This window comes from Zonotrichia albicollis, chromosome 5 (genome assembly GCF_047830755.1).
Source record: "Zonotrichia albicollis isolate bZonAlb1 chromosome 5, bZonAlb1.hap1, whole genome shotgun sequence".
Classification (NCBI taxonomy): Eukaryota; Metazoa; Chordata; class Aves; order Passeriformes; family Passerellidae; genus Zonotrichia; species Zonotrichia albicollis.
In genome coordinates, this window is record NC_133823.1 from 47,675,969 (window position 1) to 47,699,050 (window position 23,082).

Below are 23,082 nucleotides of genomic sequence, written 5' to 3' on the forward strand. Positions count from 1 at the left end.
CCCGCGCAGGCGCCGTGCGGCAGGGCGCACCCCGCCGCCGCTGGGCCGGGCCGGGCAGGGCAGGGCGGCAGCGGCTCCGCTGCCAGCGCGCAGCAGCGCGGGCAAGGCGTCGGGAATGGCTCCGGGAATGGCTCCGGCAGCGACCGGCGGGATCCCGCCGACTGCGCCATCGCTGGGCCTGATGGCTGACGGGCTGGGCAACAGCTCCGCTCTCGGTGGGTCGCTGCGGCCTCGGTCCTTCGCCGCGGTGGGACGCTTCAATCCGCGACCCGCTCGTTCCCCGGCGGCGGCCCTTGTACCGCTGCGCGGGCTGTGACCTCGGCGGGCAGTACGGCCTCACTCGCCGCTGGGATGTCTAGGCTGACCCCGCTGCTTCTGCCGGGGCCCCACGCGGTTTCCTCGGGGTGCCCGGCGTTCGAGTCCCTGCTGGGAGCGAGGGAGGAGAGCGGCAAGGCAGAGGCGCGTCCCCCTCCGCCCTAGCCCCGGGCAGCGCGGGGCAGCGGGCTACAGGAGGTCAGAGCTCCGCGGCTGAAGTTTCTCCCGCCTGACAGCGCAGCGCGGCGGGGGCGCTCGGGACGGGCGCCGCCGGGTCCCGCTCGGGCGGGCTGCGATGCCCTCAGCGATCGCACCGTGCTTATGTCGCGACAGCCCGGCCTGCGATGCCCTCAGCGATCGCACCGTGCTTATGTCGCGACAGCCCGGCCTGCTGATATAGGGGATTGTGGCCAGGAGGGGCGAAAGGGAAAAAAAACCCAGCCAAAAATTATGATGAGCTGTGCGAGCTCGAGTCTGACAACTCCTCCGCAGTTGATTTACTTTATCTGGGATCGGATGGCTCTTAAGATAGAAGTGCATTAAGGAATTGTTTCTATTTATCATCTCTTGTGAAGTTAAGCTTGGCTTAGTGTTTAGGTTTTGGGAATGAAAAGTTGACTGTAACCCTTGAGAACTCTGAAGAGCACTTGCACACATAAAATCACCAAGGAAGTTAGTTTAAAATGACATTTTCTTTGTTTATGTCTAACCACAACTGTTATGCTGCTAATAATCTCAAAATGAAACCGAATTTGTTGCCAGTGTAGTCTGAAGTGCTTTTTTTTTCTTTTTTTTCTTTTTTTTTTTTTTTTGGTGCATTGTCTGTGATGCTCAAACACATGTATTAAAAATTGATGCTCATTTCCACTTTCAGCTTGATCAGCTGTATTACCTTCTGGAGGTATGACATAAGTAAGAGTGTACAAACTTGTTTGAGAGTAAACTTTCAACTTAGTGGAAACAGTTAAGATGGCCATACTTACTAGCAAAGAATAAATCCAGAAGTGTTTCTTGTCTTTCTGGCATTCTTTTTGTATATTTGTATTTTACTTGGTTCAGGCAAGCTTGGTCAGAAGGGTTTGAGATATCGGCTGCCTGCTGTTTATTTTCTGAAAGCAAGAGGAATGGAAGGCTTGTCGTCCAATGCTTCAGGAGAGTGGAAAGAAATAAGTACCACTATGCACCTTGAATTTCAGATTTATGTTGCCTGGTAGCTGCTGTCTGAGGACCTGAGGTTTTCTATGTAAACTATGAGGAGAGAAATAGTGGATTTTTTTTCTCTTCTTGATCATGACCCTATATATATATATATATATATATATATATATATTTTTAACAGATAAAAAACTAGTTTGCTCTTTGGCTGTTACTTCAGGGAATTGCTGCATGTTGATACCTGCTGTAATTGCTATACAGTTTACATGCTAGTGGTATCTTTAAGAGGCTGTAAACAGATGTTTTAGTAAACGAAAGGATGTGTGTATGTAGGTTTATACTGGCTTTTTACAAATGTTTGTACTCATGATTGCTTTATTGAACTTGAAGGTGGGTAGAGGACTCTTGGTATGCTGTGTGCATTTGTAGAATTTAATAACTACAGCAGCAATTTAGCTGTATATCTCGCTGAAGAGGATTGTTCTTATGCGGGCTAAAAATTGGCAAGTGTAACAAGAGATACAAAAAGCTGTGAAAGAATTTTCTTCTCAGAGTTTTACAAATGCTTTCTACCAATGTATCTGCTGTATCTCAAGATCACAGTATACCTCTTCACATAGGAGATACTTTGGTTTGGGTTAAAATTGATTTTTGACTTCTGTAAACTAGTAAGGATTGTTGTTAGCATGCATAAATTCATTGATACAATGTGCTTGGTGGCATTGATTTAGTGCTGCTCGCTAGATGCTGATTGTGCCTGTAAATTTAACCAGTGATATGCAATAGTACGAAATAGCTCATGTGTCCAGGAAGGATTTTATTTCATTGCTTTTAAACGGCCGTACTGGTGAAATGTGCTTTATTAAATGTACTGTAGCTGTTTGCAGAGTGTGTTGTATTTGAAAAGTGAAGTTTGAGGAACAATTTTCCAACAGAAATGCAAATGTAAAGCCCCAGTTCTGTGTATTTTTGCTGTAGGAGCTATATGCTGCTCAAGGAGCTATATGCTGCTCCAAAGCAATTACACCATAAGCACTGTAATTTAGTACTGGTAAACAGTGAACCATTAGCTTTTTGTCTCTGTATGTGTTAATGCAGCATTATCAATCACATACTGTGCAGCACAAAGAACAGGATAAATCTTACTTCCCTTTATATTTAAATTTTCTCCTTTCTCAACAGGACAAAACTGCTTGATATACTGTTATTTTTTTTTTCTCATAGAATTCTAAATAATGTCAGATGCCTTCATGGTGTGGTGACTGATGATTGACTAGGTTTGGTCTTCCCTGTTGGTTCTTAAGCTCTCTCTGGCTATGAGGGAATTGCAATGCTTATTGCAATTATTTCAGCGCTTAAAATCGTTGAGTCTTACATGCATTATACAGGAATACTTTTAGCTGTATTTTTTTTGCTGTGAGTAGGACCTACCGCACATAGCAGGTACCTCCTTTCTGAATCCCCACCCTACCCTGAGGCTTTCAGAGAAGCGAGTCTAAAACTTTCTGCAAAAAATTTACTGAATGTGTTGATAGGGTGTATAATTCAGAAGAAATTTGCATTAGTAAAGAACTTGTCAGGGTGGAGACTTGCCTCAGTGTAGAAAGCTCTCTTCCCAGACCTCCGGCAAAATTTGCCTACAGTCAAAATGTTTGTAGTGACTTTGGTGAGCCAGAGATTATGTCTCTAATGTGAGAACTCCTAGCAGGCTGTGGCCTGAGTCACTCTGAAAAGCTCAGTGTTTTATGGTTGTGAGCACGATGCTGGGCACCATGGATGCTGTTTGGTGTCTCAGGTCGTGCCTGGGCCTTACTGTTGCTGTTCACTAAGTAGGTGCATTTAGAATGGGCTGGAGGGAAACTTGGCTGATCCTTCTGCTCACTTTCTTGAGATATTGCTTTTGACAAAATTGAAGTTTGTGAATAGAAATTCTTCATCAGCCCTGTAACCTCTAAGGCAGTTGGCAGTGTGCTATTAGTTGTCAGTATGTTCCTTCATCATGTGGCTTCCTTTTTGTCATCTCACTTCCTGCTTATTTCACTTCTGGTTGTAGGTTCTGATTACTACAAGGAAGCCAGAAGTTAAGCGGAATTCACAAATGTGTTGAATGTTCTTCTTTGATGATAGGTGGCTTTCCTTTGTTATTCACTTTAAGCATATTCCCTGATGTACAATTTCCTTGAACAATAGACAAAGCAAGTGGTAGGGAATAGGTTTTCTTCACTTGAGAGTTTTTTTTTTTCTCTAGAAAATATCTGAACTTTTTTTAACCTCTTCTTTACTGACTTTTCTAGTTTGTCTGCTCTCTTCTGTAGCTACCACCTGATTAGGAAGGCAGAGAAGCCCGAATGTTTCCTCATTATTTTTTTGTGTGTGTGTTTTGGGCAGTGGTATATTTTACCTTGTGGTTGAAATTGCTAGTAATTTCATCTGCTTAGTTTTGCAAAAGCAGTTTGACTCTAGTGTCCAGAATAGATATGTACTGTTTGAATCAGATAGCTCGTAAAAAGTGTATTTATTTTGAAGTTGCATCAAACTCTTCTTGTTAAGTTTACTATCAGTAAAATAATTAAAGACATGTATTAAATGAATACATGATTATCATCAGAGTAAATGATTTACCTAAATGATTTCTCTGATAAGCACCTGAATTAAGAATCTAAAAAAATTATATGTGACTTGATAATAGAAACCTCTACTGCAGCTCTAACAGAATGCTGTATATCTGAGTAAGTTGAAGGTCCTGAATGAAAGTATGTAACGGATTTAGACCTTCTTTTAGGGAAATATCCACCACTTCTGAAATGCTAGGAGATACAAGCTGGCATTGAATTAACTTCACTAAAACTCAACTTTAAAAGTAAATGTAGTTTCTTAAATTCTTGAAATTGAGGTATTTAGTGTGTGTTTAGGAAATTAACCTAATAAACAAGGAGTTTTTATTTTTATGCCTGAATTTAAAAGCATGTAATTTAACATGAAAGAAGTTTTATGCTAAGTGATACTTAAAATGAATGCTGTAAATGAAAGAGCACATCCAGATGGAGCAATCTTATCCAGTGAGTGTGTTAGCCAATGGTTAGGGTTGGGATTACATAGTCCCTAAAGTCCTTTCCAAATCATTCCATGAGCCATCCACCTTTGATATCTGTCCTGGAGGTAGGAAGTGTTGTGAGTGTTTAATTTAGTTGAAAATACACTTCCTGTAGAGTCAGGAGAGGATGACTACATATCATCATCAGGTGTCTTTTCCTTGCAGGGGGAGCTGGGTTCACAGGCTGCCTGACCATTTCTCCTTGTGCCATTGCCACAGAAAGCTTAAGCAATGCTTTTAGCAGCAGTGTAGGTCTGTGGGGTGAATTGATCCACAAGTGATCCAGGTACGAAAGAAGGGAAAAGACAAAGCAACAGAAGAGCCCCAAATAAGAGCCAACCCTCCCCCATGCAAATGATATTCTCTTTAAGTATTTTGAACCCTAAGTGATGGCCCTTTTTCCTGCTGCTGGGTAGACTGGCCCATGAATGGTGAGGAGGGGGAGAAATGCCTAAGCTGATATTGCTTCTGCTGTGCTTAGCTGAGATGTTTGAGCAGATCATGTGCTCATACCACATTTCATTTGTGTTGTACTTAAATAGGTTGTATGTTCTCATATTTAATTTGTTTAAATATTAATTAACATTAAGGCCAACAGTGGTTTGTTTCTGTATACTGTCAGATTGATATCTATGTTTCATTTTCATTCCTAAAAGCAGGGAATATCATCCTGTAACTCCTTAAGCTTCATGGACAAGAAGATAGTGAATATATATGTATCTATTTTTAGCAGGTAGATTGCTCAAATAACCAATTTCATAACATGTAAACAAACTTTTTTAAAAGGCATGCCATAAAAGGCAAGTGGCATGAGGATAATGGGCAAAATCCAGAGTAACTAAAGAGGATTTTTTACCACTAGAGCAGAGAGAAGATTATGTTGTTGTTTATGGGCCACTTTCTCTAAATTAAACAATACAAAAACAAGTGGAATGTGCTTGAAATAATCAGATGGGTGTAGATTCTACTTAGATCTAGTATAGGAGATTTAGAAAAACAGTGCATTATTTTAATGCTGAGTTGTATACTGCTAATATAAGAACTAAACTGTTTTGATCTTGGTTATTAAAAGGATTTGTTTTTCAAGAATCTGAGTCACTTTAGGCAAGATAGGATTAAGATTAAATATTTCTAGAAATTTCTCATGTGCTTTATGAAAAAAATTGTCTTTGCCATGTAAAAATTGCAATTGAATGAAGCATGAAATATTTTTCCACTTATCTGTTAACTTTTTTCCTCTTATATTCTGTTTCCTGAAGGTGCTGTAATTTGTCTTGAGCAATTGCTGAGGTGGAAGAACACTGCCAATGTATCTGAGTAACAGTGATTAGAACCAAAAGACTTGTCTGAGGTTGACTATCTTTATATTTTACTTCTTAGGTAAGAATGAAGTAAGGGCAGGCAACATTCAACTTCAGTACTTGGCATATATTATTTTTTTTAAGCAAATGAGTACGTGGGATCTGAATTAGTAGCATGAATACAACTTATTATTTACAGCTTAAGCATCACTAAGTGTGCTGAATATCGCTTCTAAATAATTTCATTTAGATCACATCTTCACATAAGTTTCATATGTAGACTGGTATACAATGACTGGTGTATAAAAATGCCAGGACAGCAAAGCACTGAAACAAATAAGTTCTTTATGAATTGACTCAAGTCAAGGAAGATTGCCATGGCCTGATGGAAACCTTTGAGAAGCAGCATCATGCATCACGAGACTGAGGTGAACTGTCAGCAGTGTGACAGAAGTGTAATGTGCCTCTGGGGAAAGGGAATGGGGAATGCACAATGAACGATGGAGCTGTGACTTGGCACATAAATTGTACTGCCTGTTTAGGTCCTCAGGGCTTGGCTTTGCATTATGGCATAATTGCTGAGGGTTTTGAGGGCAGACTGTGTAGGGTGTTAGATAATGAAAGCTGAGTGCTTTGCTCTGCTTGTAAGGTGACACGGCACCAAGTACTCAATTCAGCTAAGTTAATTTCTTCTTGGATAGTTTTGCTTTGCTTTTGGTGAGTTTTTGTGTGTGAGCAAAAAATGAATGGCATCAAGCAGTTTCTGGACTTCATGTAAATAATGTGTTTTTATAGGAATGTTATTGATACAATTTTTTACTAGTAATGTTTGTTTCTCGTTGAATTTTTAGGTATTTAGTTACAACCAAAGAAAAGTCACATAGGCCTATGTAAATTATCTGGTATGTTGAAGTATCCATGTTAATTTAATGAATTTTTAAATGAAAAAAATATTTCTAAGTATGTTTTCCTTCATAGTTCAAAACCTGTGTAAACCTTAACCCTTTTAATAGACTAATCTGTGTTACTGAGCATTCAGTTGATAAATTATAATTTTGTCAACATTCTTCTGTCAGTAAAAAAGTGCCAGTATAGGCACAATTTTCCTTTTGGAGGAAGTATAGGCACAGTGTGCTCTTTTGGGGGGTGGTGATGGTGTTAAATTGTATCTGTGTTTTCAATGGCTGTGTTGATGACGGGGTTTCAGGTTGATGATTTAAAAATAATTATGTTGGAAATTATACTTTCTTTTAATAGAATCATAGAATGCTGAGGGTTGGAGGGGATCTTAAAGATTGTTCAGTCTCAACCCTCCTTGAACCACCTCCCACTAGACCAGGTTGCTCAAAGCCTTATCCACCCCAGTCTTGAATACTGCCCTCACATTTAAAATTTTTCTGCACATAATTAATGCTACTGCCCTTTTTTTTTGACCATGGTCTGAGACTGTGGCTCCATGTTACTACAATTACTCTAGGATGTTTGTTCTAGATGTACTTGTCTATTCTTGCTCATTGTTTTTTCCCCACTTCAGCATACTCAGTCAGTGGATTGTCTTAACAGAGGAGTTTGCCAAACCTCAGGCTATGCTGATTCAGTAAAATGACTGCTTAAAAACAAAAGAATTTTTTTTGTGGCCTTGTTTTTTGAAACCTGGTTATCTCAGTAATCCAGTTAAAAACTCTTTTTAGGATTACAGTCTGTCAGGAGCACAGTGACTGGGGTAGCTGAGAACTGAATGGAAAGGGACTTCTGAAAACCACTTTGGATCTGGAGGAATTGTAGTGAGCCATGATGTAGAAAGCCAGAGGGCTGGACCTCTAGTCATGTTGTAAGGCCCCCTTGCTCTCTGTGTTTGGTGGGAATTTCCTGCCATGGTTATGGAGAAAATAGGTACTTTTTGATTGTTTGGGCAATCCAAAGAGAGGCAGAAAATCCAAAGTTGAGTTGGATAAATTTTGACCCTTCCACAAAATGGCTTGACTAGCAAGTGGATGATGATAGAAAGGAGGTGTTTCCCATTCATTCTTAAAATCAATACAGTGCAACAAAATCCAAAGTATCTGCCTGTTGTTGTCTTAGATTTGAACAGGAAAGGTGCTTATTTATTAATACCCTTAAGAGCTTGTGTTGTATACTGTTTCAGTTGTATTTCCTAGATTCTGAGGTGTTGTAGTCATCCAAGTAATACTTCTCTGGTGTGATGGTTTTCTCCTGCCTCGAAAGTAAATGAAACTACTTTTGTTGATTAACTGGGATACTCTGTGGCTGTTGCTACCTGATGAGTTAAAAAAAAATAAACTGTATCCCTAACCCTTTCCTGTCTTCTATTTCCTTGCAGAATAAAACAACTGAAATCTTCAAGTGTTAAATTGTAGATATTTTTCAGTTGTCCTACTCAGACCTGTGTTACAGCTTCAAAGGTTACATGTTGGTAAATTCTGCACACAGTTATCTGTAGGATTGCTGCCCTCTTAAAAGGGAATAGTTTCTCTTCTGATTTTGGGAACAAACTAGACCATCTGATTTTGTCCAAAGCAAATATCCTGAGATTCTGCTTAACATTTAGTTTTGATATCTGTTCAGTAATTTGTTTGCGCTTCTTTCAATTTGTCTGCATTTCTGCTATTTCCTAGGAAATTATTTTAGCAAAATGCTTAATAGTTCTTTTTTTTTTCTTGTTGCTAATTGGGTTTATCAGTTGTTATTTCAAGTAATTTCCATTGTTTTCACTTTGAGCAAGTTTTGTGTATTGCATACTACCCAACTGACAATTTGAGACTGTTCTGAAAAATTCAGAAATGTTTTAAAATAAAAGGTTTACTGTTTCTAGAGGAATAAAAAAAACTAGGGTAAGTACCAAACTTCTCTTTGCTGTCTATGACCTTACTGGTGTTTCTCAAATGCAACATAGTTATGCAGACAGTGCAGGAAACGTTTGTGGAATAATGCTCTTTCTGCAAATTTTTAGAGGCTTCCTCTTTTTTTTTTTTTTTTTTTTTTTTTTGTTTTGTTTTGTTTTGTTTTGTTTTGTTTTTAAAAGGAAAGGATTGTATTTCTAGACATTTGTGTTGTGAAAGTGTCCCTGTCATGTAAATGGTTTTCTGCTGACTTCTATTCTTCAGTGAGTTTGATGAATGGAACAATTGTGAATTTCCTTGTCCATTTCAATACAAGTAGATGGGAAATAGGTGGATAAAAAAATGAACACTTTCTGGTTGTTATTATTTCCTACTCAAACAAAATTGTTTTCTGCTGGAGCGGAGGAGAAGAATAGAAGGTAGAAATTCATGTTGGGGATAGTAATATATAAGTCTTTATTATATGGGGTGGGGAATGTGTATAAGCTCTAAGGGTTTGCAAAGGTTTTCAGTATGCAATGTGTAATTTTGGATTTATCTGAGCTGTTGACCTTTTTATACTTTGATATGGGAGAAGGTACTGTGTTCTTAGTTTCTTTGTGTATATTGGACTTAAAAGTGTGTTAATCTTGAAGAGATTGTTCAGAGATGTGGAATGTTCATTATCTGGATGGAGCTTATGTGCAAAACCTGATCTAATCAGTGCTGCTTTTAGCAGCACTTGGACTGATGAATTTCAAGTTTCCCTTCTAATGTAAATATTCTGTACTTTTGATAGGTCAGAATCCCAGTTTATAACATGGAGTTTACATCTGTGAAATTCAGAACTTAAATGAAACAAACGTGCTTAAATGTGGATATAGTGTGTGACAATGCTACAACTTAAATTCTTTGCAAGCAAAAAGAATTCTTTCATGTCAAGTTTAAATACAAAATGATTTCCAGATCTGAGACAAACAATGAGTCCACCTTATTCTGATGAGTAGGGGGTGGGTGCTCTTTTGAGAATTTCCACTGTCAAAAGAAAAGTAAAAATCAAGGCTATTTCTTTCACACCTGATAATTTTTCTATGCAAGGGTCAATATTAAATCCTGTATTTACTCTCATATTAGGGAAGGATCCACATTTTATTGATAATTTTGCATGAACTCCTGGGCTGGAGGAATACTGTAGCATTTTCCTTGCTGATGTGAACAAGGAGCAATGATAGTGTTATTCTTCTGTGAAATGTGAGGCTTTATTTGAGATTACCCGCCTGTCAGGCTACAGTATGATTGGTTCTTCACTGTTATATTGAAGAAATATCACCCAGGTTTTTTGGGTGTTAGATGTTTGTAATTGTTTAGTGAAGAGGGATTATTTCCTGTTTCTGGTGTAAGTTGTCAGCCAGTAGAGTATGTGCTTTCCTCTTTGTTGCAGAAGGTACTGTGAGATTTGGTCATGCTTGTAATTTTCTGAATTTTTTCAAGTGATTTACAGTGTATAGTGATACATTTATTTATTGATTTACATAGATGGAGAGGTTCCGTGGGTTTTGTCGAGCCATGGCTTACAGACAACTACTTTGACAACTAAAGTGGATGGCAATGATGGCAAGCCTGAACACCTAGAGTATATTGCCTTTGCTTTGGTTCCTGTTTTCTTCATCATGGGTCTCTTGGGGATCCTTATCTGCCATATCCTTAAGAAAAAAGGATACCGTTGTACAACAGAGGCTGAAGAACTAGAAGAAGAAAAAATTGATGAAAAAATAGGTAATCAAGTCTAATAAAGAAATTCTTATTTCTGTACATTGCAACTACTATGAAATAATTTATTGTGAGACTTCTGTCATTTCTGTGTCTATATTTGACATCAAAGCAGTATTAAGAATAATATTTTTGTTAGTACATGTCACTTGGGGTTTGATCTCTGCCAGTCAAATCCAGGCGTGTTCCGCTTTTCCCATGCGAGTGTGCTAACATTAAGTAAGATTACAGAGGGATCAAAGTATCCCTATATTTGTTTGCAACTCCATAGATGGAGTCACCAGATCATTTTTCTGCATTTTACATGCTGTTAACAACAAAGTATTGTTGTACATAGTGCTAGCTGAGAAGTGGCAAAAAGTTTCCTAAAAATTTAAAGCCTAAAATCTTAGGTTTGTGTTTTGCAGTCTTAATTTGTTCCTGTTGTGCTGTCATTCACTTCTCCCCTCTCTTTTTTATAAAACCAAGCCTTTGGACGGAATATCTTTATTCTGTTTTATGTAATACTACTTACAGTTTTTCCTTAAAGATGCCTTTTTTTAATCCTAACATTTGTTCATTTGTACCCTTGTTTTTACTGTTCCTTTTTCCCATTTATTCTTACTTGGGGAAAAAAAGGGTGTTACCAGAAGGGCTATAGTAACATGGTATAACATTTGTAAAATGTAAGTAAGAACAAAAGTCACTTGTAAATACTCCTCTTCCTTTCTCCTGAATAATTTCTTTCAGTAGGTTCATGATGAGTGCAAATGGCAGTGGCTCTGTGGTAAGGGCAGACCCATGTGGTGCAGTAGTGATGTGTCAGTGTGTTCTTAGGCAGTACCTGCCTGGGGCAGCTGTGCAGTCAGTGGAGCTGTCTGATCTGATCTGATCTGATCTGATTGTTCCCCTGGGTGGAACAGGGCAGTGGCAATGAAATGAGGACATCCCCCATGTCTCAGTGGCAGGAAGGAGCTGCCTCTAAGTTACCTTGCAAAGTTGCAAGGTACAGAGGTGGGGAAGCTCCTAATTTACTACATAAGAGAAGAATTTAGAGTGTAGCCTATTAAACTTGCCTCAATCCGATTTTTTTAAATAAAGCATTATAACAATTATTAGGGAAGGGCACAGTTTTGCCTCTCCATTGTTTTAGTTCCCCAATTGATCTTCTTCACTCTTTGCTGAATATTCTAGGGGGGCTTCAATATTGTTAATGGGTGCATTCTGTTACAAAAATTTTCAGATTATTTTTTAGTTAATCATTTGTTACATCCTTGAAGATGTGAAAATCTTAAATTGAATCCCCCTCAAAATAAAAGTGAACTGCTTTCTAGTACCTGCTTTAGAATAGTGGTTTGAGACAGTTAAATGTTTTGTTTTGGTTTTTTTTTCCCCTCCCTGTTGTTAGGATTAGAAATGCTGCTCTCTTATTTGTCTCCTCCTTACTAGCTAGAGAAGGAATTTTGAAGTATGTTTATGAAAATACTGAGCTTAATTAGTTCTCAGCTGAATTTGTTTGGGCTACTGTAGAGATGATAAACTTGTGTTCATAGTTTTTACTGAATCAGGACGATAAAGTCCTACCTAAGCTTTCCCTCCAAGTGACAAAAAATCTTGCCTCTTTTTTGAAATGTAGTTCATTCTGGTTTGTGTTCAGTTTTCGTTGTGACTGTCTTGCCATTATTTATTTTTAAAATGGTTCAGTTCTTGATTCATAAGGCCAAGATACTGACAACATATTTATTTCTTTGCACAGAAATGAATGAAACTATACATGAGAATAGTGACACTGTGGGACAAATTGTTAACTACATCATGAAAAATGAAGGTACAGTATTGAAGTTACTGCCATTGAAGTTAGCAGCCCTTGTGATGGTGTTCTATAACAAATATGTTTTTTTGGATAGTCTGACATATGGTATGTTCACGTGATTTCATTTAATAACCAATTTGTTCATTCTTAGCTCTTTGAAATTGTCTTTACAAGGCAGTAACTTCAAGGACAATAGGGAAGTTTCTTGCTTACTTGAAAATTGTTTTGTATGGTAAATTCAGGCCATGCATTTCCATATATATTTTAACTGTTTAGGTATTTGGGTCTTTTTGGTTCAGCCTTTTGCTTTGTGAAGTAAAAGCTCAATGTTGCTGTCTGAGTGGCAGTGTTTAAAGCCTGTGGAAACTTTCATGTTTTGACTAGATTTAACTTCTTGTCCTGAAATGATTCTTGCAGCTCTTGTCTGATGAGAGGCTTGTGCATAACTGAGACAGTATATAGCACTAATGGGTATTTATATAGCACTAATGGGTGATTTGGTATATAGCACTAATGTTGAATTCTGTACGTGTTATCTGCATGTGTCTGCAAAGTAAGATGTGACTGAGAAAACAAAATCATAGTTAAGCACCCCATGGTATGCTTGGTTAGTTCAGAATGTATTTGCCCAATAAAAGAAATGTTTAGGAGACTGAACGTTTTTACAGGACAAGAGCAGTCAGCCTTTTGATTTTACATTTGTTCAATGGTCAGAATCAGAGTTCTGACCATTGAACTTGCTTTGAGCTACCTCTGAATCAGTCCTCTGGAAAAGCAATGGTTTTAAAAGAGTTTGCATGTGGGGATTTTTGGATTTTGTTGTTTGGGGATTTTTTCTGTTGTTCAGGGTTTTTTTTTTAGACTACTAGTGCTTTGAGCTTGTGTAATTTTCCTTGAGATTGGGATTAGGTAATTCATGTGTATTGATAGGAAATGAGCAATTAATAATTCTTGGTTGATAATGAATTTTCATTTTGTGGGGCTCACTTAAACTGTTGTTTTTAATCTGAAGTTGAGTTAAACATGTGAGGTGATTCAGAGATTTTGTTCAAGAGTTTTGTGTAGATGGCTGCGTTTCATGGCTTGCATTGGGGTGGAGTTTTGAGTGCAATATGAACTGCAATTTTAGTAGTTCATGTTAAGGTTACCCATAGAATTATATTAACATTTTTTTTTCTGCAGTTTTCTTTTGTGCTTTTTTTGGAGATACATAATGCAGTCATCTTTCTTTTAAATTAAATATCTTCGAGGAACTTTAATTTTGGTTTTGGTTTTTTTCTAAAGTTAGAACCGTTCACTTTTGAAGAGTTCTGTTTATTCTCATTGCAGCAAATGCTGATGTGTTAAAGGCCATGGTAGCAGATAGCAGTGTCTTTGAACCTGAAAGGTAATTACCCCTCATTTTAATGCATGTTTCCTGAGGCAACTAAAAGCATATGCTTTCAAAGGACTTTGTTTCCTGAACTCTTCTAAGACTACATCGCTTGCTTGAGTTACCAGCTAAGAGAATAATACTTTGATTTTTCCTTTGTGTTTGAGTCCTTAAATTGTAACATATACCCTGGGTTAGTGGCTGGCTCTTCTGATTATGTGTTCTAGGTGCATGATACAGTTTTTGGGCATTTTGGTCTAAAAATTTACAGATGCTGCAAATACTGGTTTACTTTGGGGTGGAGTTACATACAAGGTGGCTTAGTCCAAAGCTACTGTGGCTTCAAAGAACAGAACAGCGCTCATTTCATTTGTATAGGTGCTAGCTTATAAGAGACGTCTTCTTCTGTTTCGGCTTTTGGTTTACTTTTTTCTTTATAATTGTTGCAATAGACATTGGTTGACCTACCTGTTAGGATTTTTCACTTCACAGGTAGAGAAAGTATCTCTGCCTTAGATGCATTGTATGTGTAAAAAAACTAGATGCATCATATGTGTAAAAGTGCTTGTATTTGTACCTGAGTACTTTTACCTATATCTAGACTCTCAGTACTCTTTGTATATAACGTCATATTCAAGGCAGAGGAGATGGAAGTTCAAGTAGTATTGTGGCACCTATGTAAGAAGTAGGAGTATATCGTTTCAGCAAAACAAAGCGTTGAGTATAGAACCATTAAACACCTGTTCTCATGGTGAGAGGCTTGGTTATTGAAAAGACCTCTGAATTTCCAAAGAGATTTCTCCTCAAGTATAGATATTTTTAAATGTCTGTGGTTCTGTAGAGATATTTGTTTGAATTTTTTGCATAGGCATGTGTAATGTTATTTTGGGCATTTTAGACTATAGTTTCAGTGGTGAATTAAAATATGAAGAGTAAGGAGGAGACAAAATGATTGCTCTTACAGAATCTGACAGATACTCCTGAAGCTTTTGTAATCAAGTAGAAATCCTCTGTATTTCTTTGCAAGTTCAGTGCACTATGAAACTTCCTAATTATAGAAGTAGTTATGGCTGGGTAAAATTGACCCTTCTCTCAGTTGAAGCCATTAGTTCTGTCTTTGCTTCAGGTATTGAACTGCTTTTATTTTCCTTAATAGCATTTTCTTATTTATTTGAAGACCATTAAATATTTCTTGCCAATATTTTTATTTTGAAAATGAGCATCCAAGTAACTCTCAGTCCTCTCTGGCATGTCTTACTTCTTTAATTTGTTCTTTCTGTTCTCCTTTGGAGTCTCTCCAGTTTGTTTGTATTTCTTGAAATAACATTTCTAAACCTACATGGTAGGATCAGATCTGGCATGATTAATGCTGAGTATTGTAAATTTAGGTTCACAGGTTATACTTCTGTTATTTCTGCTGTTTTGTCCTTTTTAAGCAAGAATGTTGTTAATGATTCATGTTCTGCTCATGATCCTCTTTTTCTGAGGAATGGTCATCTGTCTGATTGATTTTGGTCTAGGTTTGGGTAAAGGCTCTCTGCTAAAACACTGAGAATTTGTGTTGTCCTTACTGCTATACATCCTGTATATTTAGTAAGATTTGTGTATGTGTGAATGTCTTTCATATATGCGTTCTCTTCTCATCATTCTAATTTCTTATCTTGACCTCTGAGGTTGCTATGGGTTATCCAAAGTTTATGGGTACTTTAGCTGTTCTTCTATTCTGTTACCCAGTGAACTATTTGAAGCACTGAATATAACCAGGATCAAAAAAACCCACATTTAGTATGACTTTGCAGTTTCACAGCAACTACAGATATATAACATTCTGTATGTGTTTTTAATATTTTTTTACAAGGTGCTGCTGTACTCTACAGTTATTTCACCTTTCATGAGCTCTGGTCTGCTGTGTTACAAGACAGTGTTAAAATTGATGCTAAAGTCCAAAAAAAGTACAACTGGTTTCTGTCACTGCTATCTGTTTGTTTTTCTGCTTTCAAGGAAAATCAGATTGATTCTATTAGTTAATCTCAAATGCCTTTTGGAAGTTGTACTGCTTTTTCTTTCTAGGTACTTAAAATTTTATTTTTTCATTTGAAACTGGATGATGATGTTTCCTTTTGCCATTGTGGTACACATTTTAGTTTTGCCTCCTTTCAGTATTGTGGGACTGTGCTCTTCTCGGAATTCCTTGAGATCCTGTAACAATTCTGAAATACTTTCTATAATTTTCCAAGGCAGTTTTTTTGTGAGTGTAATCAGCTTATTAAATGTCTTCTTCAAAATAAGTTCATGTAACCTATTCTCTTCTATTTAGGCTGACTTTTTTCCCCTCTTTTTTTTTCTTGTCTTTTGTGTTAGTTACCTTAAGCACATGACTGCAGCTGAATTAATTTGTGAAAGTGATTCCAATTGCAAAAATATAATATTGGAGGGAACTGTAAGCTGGACATCCTCACAAATAGATGTTTCCTGTAAAAACGGGTTATTCACTAGACATAACTGAAGGTTGGATTTCATCCTTTTTCCTTTTCAAGAAATAGTATTTTATAGTAAACATTAAATTTTCTTTATTTCTTTGTTTCTACAGCCCATTATCTCCTACCTCTCCTGAGAGTCCAGTGAGTCCAGGGACTCCTTTGTCACCAGGTGTTGTTCCGTTCAGACACAACTGCAAAGCCCATCACTTCCATACTGTTGGAGGAGTGGTGGAAAAGGATGTTTGTACTCGCTGTAGTCACAAACGATGGCACCTCATAAAGCCAGCTCAAAAATCTAAAGAGAACAGAAGAAGTCGTATTGGAGAAGTTACAGTGCTTTCTGTGGGAAGGTAAGGCTGGGGTCATTTTGTTGTATACTTCTCTTAGAAAGTTACAGTGGCCAGTGTTGGATCAGATATCCACTGATTCTGCTCTGTTTATAAGATTGGTGATTTTTTTTTTTAATAATCCTGTTACTATTAGACTGAAGTTATTTCTGGAAGAAGTAAATGTGATTTTCTTTTTTTTTTAAGAACTATGTAAAAAGATGGAGATTTACTGTAGGTGTAAATTTAAGGCTCTTGCTCATTTGATACCAGCTAAAAAGAAACAAGAATTGCATACTAATAAATTTCTCTGAATTCGGTATTTCTCAAGTAAGTGTGAGGCTATAGAAGCCACTTCATTCTATTTGTTATTTTTAATTCTTACCTTATATTGTAGTTGTCTTAGAAAATCACTATTCTAAAAAGTGGTATGCAATCTGTGGATTCTGCTTCAAAACACAATTCCCTGAGAAAGTGTGATTGAGCAGTAGTGAGAACTAGAAAGACCTCTAGGTGATAGGAAGGAAGATGCTCTGGAGTGAAGCAGTGTCCATGTAGGTGTCTGCTCTGACATCTCCTTCTGGGGACCTGGAAATTTGTTTCTGCCTATGCTGTTGCTCCTGAGAATGACCTAACTCATCTGTGGGGAAATACAAGTGCTCTTTGTGTTGTTCATCTCAGATTTCGAGTCACAAAAGTGGATCACAAATCCAACTCGAAGGAGCGGAAGAGCTTGATGTCCGTTACTGGCGTGGAGAGCGTCAATGGGGAGATGCCAGCGAAGCAGGACGTGAGCGAAGCGCCCGCCACACCCGCCAAACAGGACGTGCAAGAGAGGAGGAGCTCAGAGTGAAGGCAGGTATCAAACATCTGAACATGAGGAACTCATGCTGGAGGTGTTATGTTGTGAAATATGTGAAGGTAATCAGTACAGTTGAAAATGCTTCAGTTCTGTGTGAAAACTCAACTTTTAATTTCAAAATTCTCTACACAAGTCTGCAAAAATTATATGTGGTCACTCAGTTAATAATAAGTTAAGCAAGGCTTTTTTATCCACCAAATTCTTATCTAATTGTTTATTCAGATTTTGTAATTAGAGTAGGTGTTGAAATAACACTTGTGGGTGTGGCATCACTAGTCCAACAGATAAAATGTCTGCATATTAATTTCTTGGCAATAAACAAATTTTGGCCATGGCTCAGATTTAGTGGCAATGTGCTTATTGTCCAAAACAAACAAGTGCTGCTGACAGTTGTGTCACTGGAATAACTACAGTTATTCAATAACTATAGTGGCTTCCTTATGCTTGCTGTTTTGTACTGCATGCTTGTATAAGATGATTGCTTACTAGATACTTCTCTGATAGATCTGTGGAGCTTTGACTAATAGCAGTGGAGTCACATGAAACTGCTGATCTCACAGGGATCTAACTAAGCCTGGCGGTTGGGGTTTTCTTGTGAGTCATTAAACTTCAGTAAATTGCTTGAGTTACTCTATTGAGCATGTGAAAAACATGCCCAGCATGGTTTTGAAATGAAATCCTCACTGTGTTGTTTTTTTTTCTCTTCACAGTTTAGAATGTTAGGGGAAAAAAAACCCTGGAAGTTAATATGGTTTGCCTCTATTTGATGATATGCTGATGGACAATATGAAGGGGAAAGGTGATTTTAAACATATGTGATTCAAAATTCAGACTTGACCTTTGAGTGAGAAATGCTCTGGGGTGACACAGTAAAGGTGCTGGACTTGAGGAAAGTGAACAAAATGCACAGTGCCAAACTCTCTGTATGCTGAGAGAGAGGAAAAAATGATGTTGTGTCACATTATTGGTTACCTCAAATGGAAGAGGGAAATGCACAAGAGAAAATTTAGTCTGTTTAGAAGAGCAACAAGACTCAAATGCCCTTGAGTATCTTGAGGTTAAAGAAGAGAGCTGGTATGCAGTGAGGGATAGTTCCTCCCAACCCTTACTGGCAGCACAGGTTTCACTGTTGAACTAAGCAGAATGTATTTGTCTGGCCTCTATGCCTCATCACCAAATTATACCCAGGTTTTTGGAAACATTGCTGTAGAGGAAAAGAGACTTGGAGATGTGGTATGCTTCCAAGTAATAAAAAAGTTATGGAGGTTGGGTGGATTTTTTTTTACCCCAGTAAATAAGAAGACAGTGATAGGCTAAATTGCAAGAAGGGGGAGCTCAGGTTTCAAAAATTAGGAAATTGGAATAAGCATCTTTATTGCTGGACATTTATAAGACCAGACTTGTCTATGCCAGTGTTTCACTTTTTGATCTGTAGCGCATTTTGGCCAATCACAGGTGCCTAGTGCTGCTGTTTCACTGTTGCACTGAAATCTGTGAAGGGTCTACAGATGTCTGTGAAAGGGAATCAGTACTCCTATTTTCTGATTCAGAATGATGTCCTTGTGCTGAAGGTTTTTTTTAATGTTGATGTGCCTTCTATTTCTTCCCTTTTTAAAAATCAATATCAGCTAAATGCAGTAGGAGATAGTGTCTTCCTTCACTAGACTGGCATTTCCATGCCCAGCTAATTGTTTTGTTTGTTCTGTGACTATTTTTATTTCTTTTCTGTATCTCTAGTGGGAGATACAGAAATCTCATCAGATTGTTCATAATATGATTTTTTTTCTACTTAAAGACAAGCTAGTTATCTTCTCTTTAAGTACAAGAAGTAGAAAGAAGAGGGCATATATGAAAATAAATTCCAGTGCACTTTGATTAAAAAAACCCCATAATTTTGAAATCACTCAAAATATTTTGTAGTCCAGCTTTCTCTCTAATTTGTTCTTTCCTCTCCTAAATAGGAAAGCTGTTCCATGCAATTACCTAAAAGTTCTATAAATTTAAACCATTGCTACTTTAATTTAAAAATAAGCTGTTCTCTAGAGAAATATGATAGTAAAGCTGTAAAAAAATTGTCCATCTATGGCAGCTTTTTATTGTAGAACCTCCCCTTAGGATTAAAGTTTTGCCCCTTCTGAAAACAAATGTTCTAATAGCAGAGAAATGGTTCAGCAGAATATTTTAATGGTCTCTCTAGTCCAAAAGAGCTATTTTGTAAATCATCTGGGAAACTAGCCAGGTCTGTTTGATTTGCACTACAAAAAAGAAAGAGATCTTGCTTGAAAAAGGGTATGATACTGTTCCCTAGCATGGTTCTAGATCAGTTTTTGTCTACTGTCATGAGAAGCTGTTCACATTTAAACAGGTAGTAGTTAGACCTTTACTTCAGCTACTTATTTCAGACTTCTAATAAATTATTGTAGCTCAGTTTACTGAAGCTGAATTATTTACTGAAGAATAAACTGCATTTAAGACTTTTGTGCCTCTAGTCAGTATATTTCTGATGAAAGCTTGTACTTTGGGTGAATTTGACTCAGATCTTCAGATGCAGAGGAAGAAGGCATAAATGTGTGTTTAACTGCTTCCAGAAAAGGTCTTTCTGTCATTCAGAGGATTTGTGGCTGACTTTAACCACTGTTACTGAGAGTTCCTGTAGGAGGTGGAATTCCTGAGTGGGACAGTACCTGGATGAAATAGCATTGCTGACTGCCTGTATTCACTGCTGCTCTCAAGTCCAGGGTTTTTTTTCCCCTAAATTGATGTGTTCTGAAGCGACCTCTACAGTGTTTCAGCTTATCTAGTGTCTTGCTGGCTGTATCATTGAAAGCTGTGGCATGTCTTCTCTATGTCTTCAAGGTCCATGTCCTCAGCAGACTCAATTTAATAAGTTAATTTTATTTCAAATATGCTTAATAGCACATAAAGAGTGGTAGATACACTGCTGATAATTGAAGCCAAAATTTTGAGTTGAGCTCTTGGACATCCATTTTAAGCTACTGGGTATAAACAGAGACTGGTGCTGGTACACTGAAGCTATGTAACATTTTCCATTTGTAGTGCTTAACATTGTGGTGTGATTTGTCAGTTGGTCCATGTGTTTGTCCATGCATTTCAAGAGTACTAGCTCAATTTTTAGTTCCTCTTTATGATTTCACATGCTAAACTTGGAATGCACGGCAACTACTTCATGCAGTTGTGGCTTTTTTTTTTCCATTTCAGAGCACCTGCTAAGTTTTTAATTGGTGTGTCCATCCTAAAAGTAATTTTGCTATTTAGGTTTATTTTTAGAACTGTTTTCTTCTCTTACAGGTGGGCCTTTTAGAAGAAGATTGTCTGCAAGCACTTTGGAGAAAACTGAAAACTCCCAAACAATGCATACTATTTTAAGAAATGTATTTATGGCAATGTAGCATTTTAAATGTTCTGTGATGTCATTCCTGCAAGGTTAAGCACTTAATGGTTTTTGACCAGTAAAATAGTGAGATTTAGACACTTAAATACTGTTGAGCTGTGCGGACATCATAACGAATGGCTTCATCTTGGGAAGAAAACATACGTACAAGTTTTTGGACAGGAAAGGTAAAAGCTTTATCAAGTCTTAAACTTTTTTTAGACAAGCATTTATGAGCTCAGTATAAAGAGTAATACAATTACCTCGTGGATAAACTGCATTCACCCCAGTGGTCCATCTGGATTTTTCTTCTGTTCTGACCACTGCAAAATTGACAAGTGTTTGCTGAAGATAAAAGCCAGCCTTTGAAAGATGGAAATATTCTTTTAATCTAACTGCTTGTAGCCAAGTAAAACATAAAAGGAAATAATTGTCAGCCAAATCTGCACGTGTGCCTTCAGTACATAAAGTCAGCTCTGTGCAGGGTACCTCACAGTAGAGACTGGTTCAGTTATATGCAGATGTTAAATTAAATTGTTGTTCCCCAGACCCATATCTCTCTTACTACTTGACATAGGCTGAAGAGCATCTTTTTGTATGCCGTTGGATGAGCTCTTGGTGAGGTTACTTTCCTCAAGGCCTTGTGTTCTCCTGTTTTCTTGTAACTGCTCTCTCATATTTGAAGAGTGCCTAATAGTTTTGCTTTTCTTTTCTTGTTCTTACCCACAGGTTCCTTATTAAGTTAAGGCAACATATTTCAAGCCTTAGATAAGGATATGGAATATTGGGCATTAAAAATTTTATGGAATATTATACTGAAGTGCTTCAGAGTGGCTTTATTGGACTGAGGGTAGTTGTATACATTGGCAACAAAATCTTAAGCCAGTGTTACTCCTTTCATATTTTAAGTGTGACTTAATGCTAAGATTTCCATGGTATTCTCATATTAATTTTCTGTATCTACTTATGATCTCAGCTTTGTCCTGTTACTTGTTCTGGGGAGAGAAATCTCTGTAATATTTCAGCAAGCTTTTCTGTGTAACAGAAAATCATATCATTTGTTCTGAGTGCCTAAGAATATAAGCTCTAATATAATGCTTTTTAGTAGAGATTGCACTATATTCTGAGAACTATAACTTAATCTGCTTTATGAACTCAAGGAAAATCAGTGTATGGTTTTGAAATGGATTTATTTTCAATTGATACCTTCTGTCTTTTTAAACAAGAGCTCTAAATTGTGTTTCTTCTTCATATCTGAGACTTGTATTTCTTCATTGATTTATGTATGCAGTGTTAACAATCAGTGTGTACAAAATTACTCTTCTTGCTTGTGTATTAGTTACTCTCATGTCTTGCCAGGAAGCATCAAGTTTTTTCACTCTTGCTACAAGTATGTGCTGCTGATGGTCTTCCTTCTGTGTGTAGCCACAAGATACCGACTGGTCCTATCCATGTTCTTTTCAACGATGCTATGTTTGCCAAAAACCCTACCACTACCCAAACTTTGAAAATAATAAATGTTTTATTGTTCTTTTCAAAATGGATATTTTTAGAAATAATTGTCTGTCCTTGAGAACTCAAAATAACTATTTGGCTGGAACTCTAACTTCAGTGTTTAGCACTGCTCCCTGCTCCCATAAATTTAAAATCAGCTTGTGAAACATCTTCAATATTTAAGTACAACATAAACAGCAACCTCATTTTAAAGGCACACATTAAGCTTCACATGATTATTTGTGTGAACAATATTTCTAGAAGATTTAATTAGTATTGGTTGTAGTAATAAGCTTTCAGTTTCCAAGTGATTGATAGCTATGAGTATAAAGTGTTGCTGGAAAAAGGGAGCATTGGAGAAAACAGCAGTTTTCAATTAATTTTCAGAAAAGATACAAAGTTCCAGACTGTCCCCAAAGCTTTTTCTAAAAAAAGGGCGGTTTGTCTTGATACAGTGTTTTGATGCATGATGGGTTAGTATGGCAAATAAATGGCAAAAGGATGGAAGAAAGTTTAAATGGTCATTTGTATTTTTTCTACTTATTTTAAAAGTAGTTTCTATTTTGATTCCATTGAAAATACATAGAATAAAAGGGATGGAAAGATGTTGGGTATGTAAAATATTGTTTACCTGTATAAAGTAATTATGTAAGGTATTATGAGACTTGATATGTGCAAGAATTGAATTTATGCATTGCTACCTAAGCAAAAGAGGATTTAGAAACTGCCTGTTTCATTGCTTTTAACACTACACTGCTGTTGTAGGGGTATGCATATTGCCATATTAGTCTGCTTTTCTTAAATTTGCTTATCAAATGTATTTTTAACAAAATAGTTTATATACAACTTTTATACTACAAAGCAGTAAATAAAAAAATATTGATTCTTAA

General features: G+C 37.2%; 1 protein-coding gene across 2 annotated transcripts; it reads left to right on the top strand.

The window, feature by feature from the left end:
* Positions 1-23,082, top strand: RELL1 (RELT like 1). Of its 2 annotated transcripts, XR_012580487.1 has the most exons (8): positions 1-215; positions 10,242-10,481; positions 12,211-12,282; positions 13,597-13,654; positions 16,230-16,469; positions 17,127-17,300; positions 17,812-17,901; positions 20,617-23,082. XR_012580487.1 is itself a non-coding variant. In XM_074541624.1 (7 exons), the coding sequence occupies exons 1-6, from the start codon at positions 116-118 to the stop codon at positions 17,296-17,298; spliced, it is 882 nt and encodes a 293-aa protein (XP_074397725.1). In that variant the 5' UTR covers positions 2-115; the 3' UTR covers positions 17,299-17,300; positions 20,617-23,082. The 2 variants fall into 2 exon arrangements, 1 of the variants encoding a protein (XP_074397725.1); XM_074541624.1 differs by lacking the exon at positions 17,812-17,901 and having other exon boundaries at positions 2-215.

Bases quoted from the DNA above. Each gene is read 5' to 3' on its own strand.
- RELL1 (XM_074541624.1), top strand. From the start codon at position 116: ATGGCTCCGGGAATGGCTCCGGCAGCGACCGGCGGGATCCCGCCGACT. The intron at 12,283-13,596 runs GTACAGTATTGA...TTCTCATTGCAG, and splicing joins CTACATCATGAAAAATGAAG to CAAATGCTGATGTGTTAAAG. The intron at 16,470-17,126 runs GTAAGGCTGGGG...TGTTCATCTCAG, and splicing joins ACAGTGCTTTCTGTGGGAAG to ATTTCGAGTCACAAAAGTGG.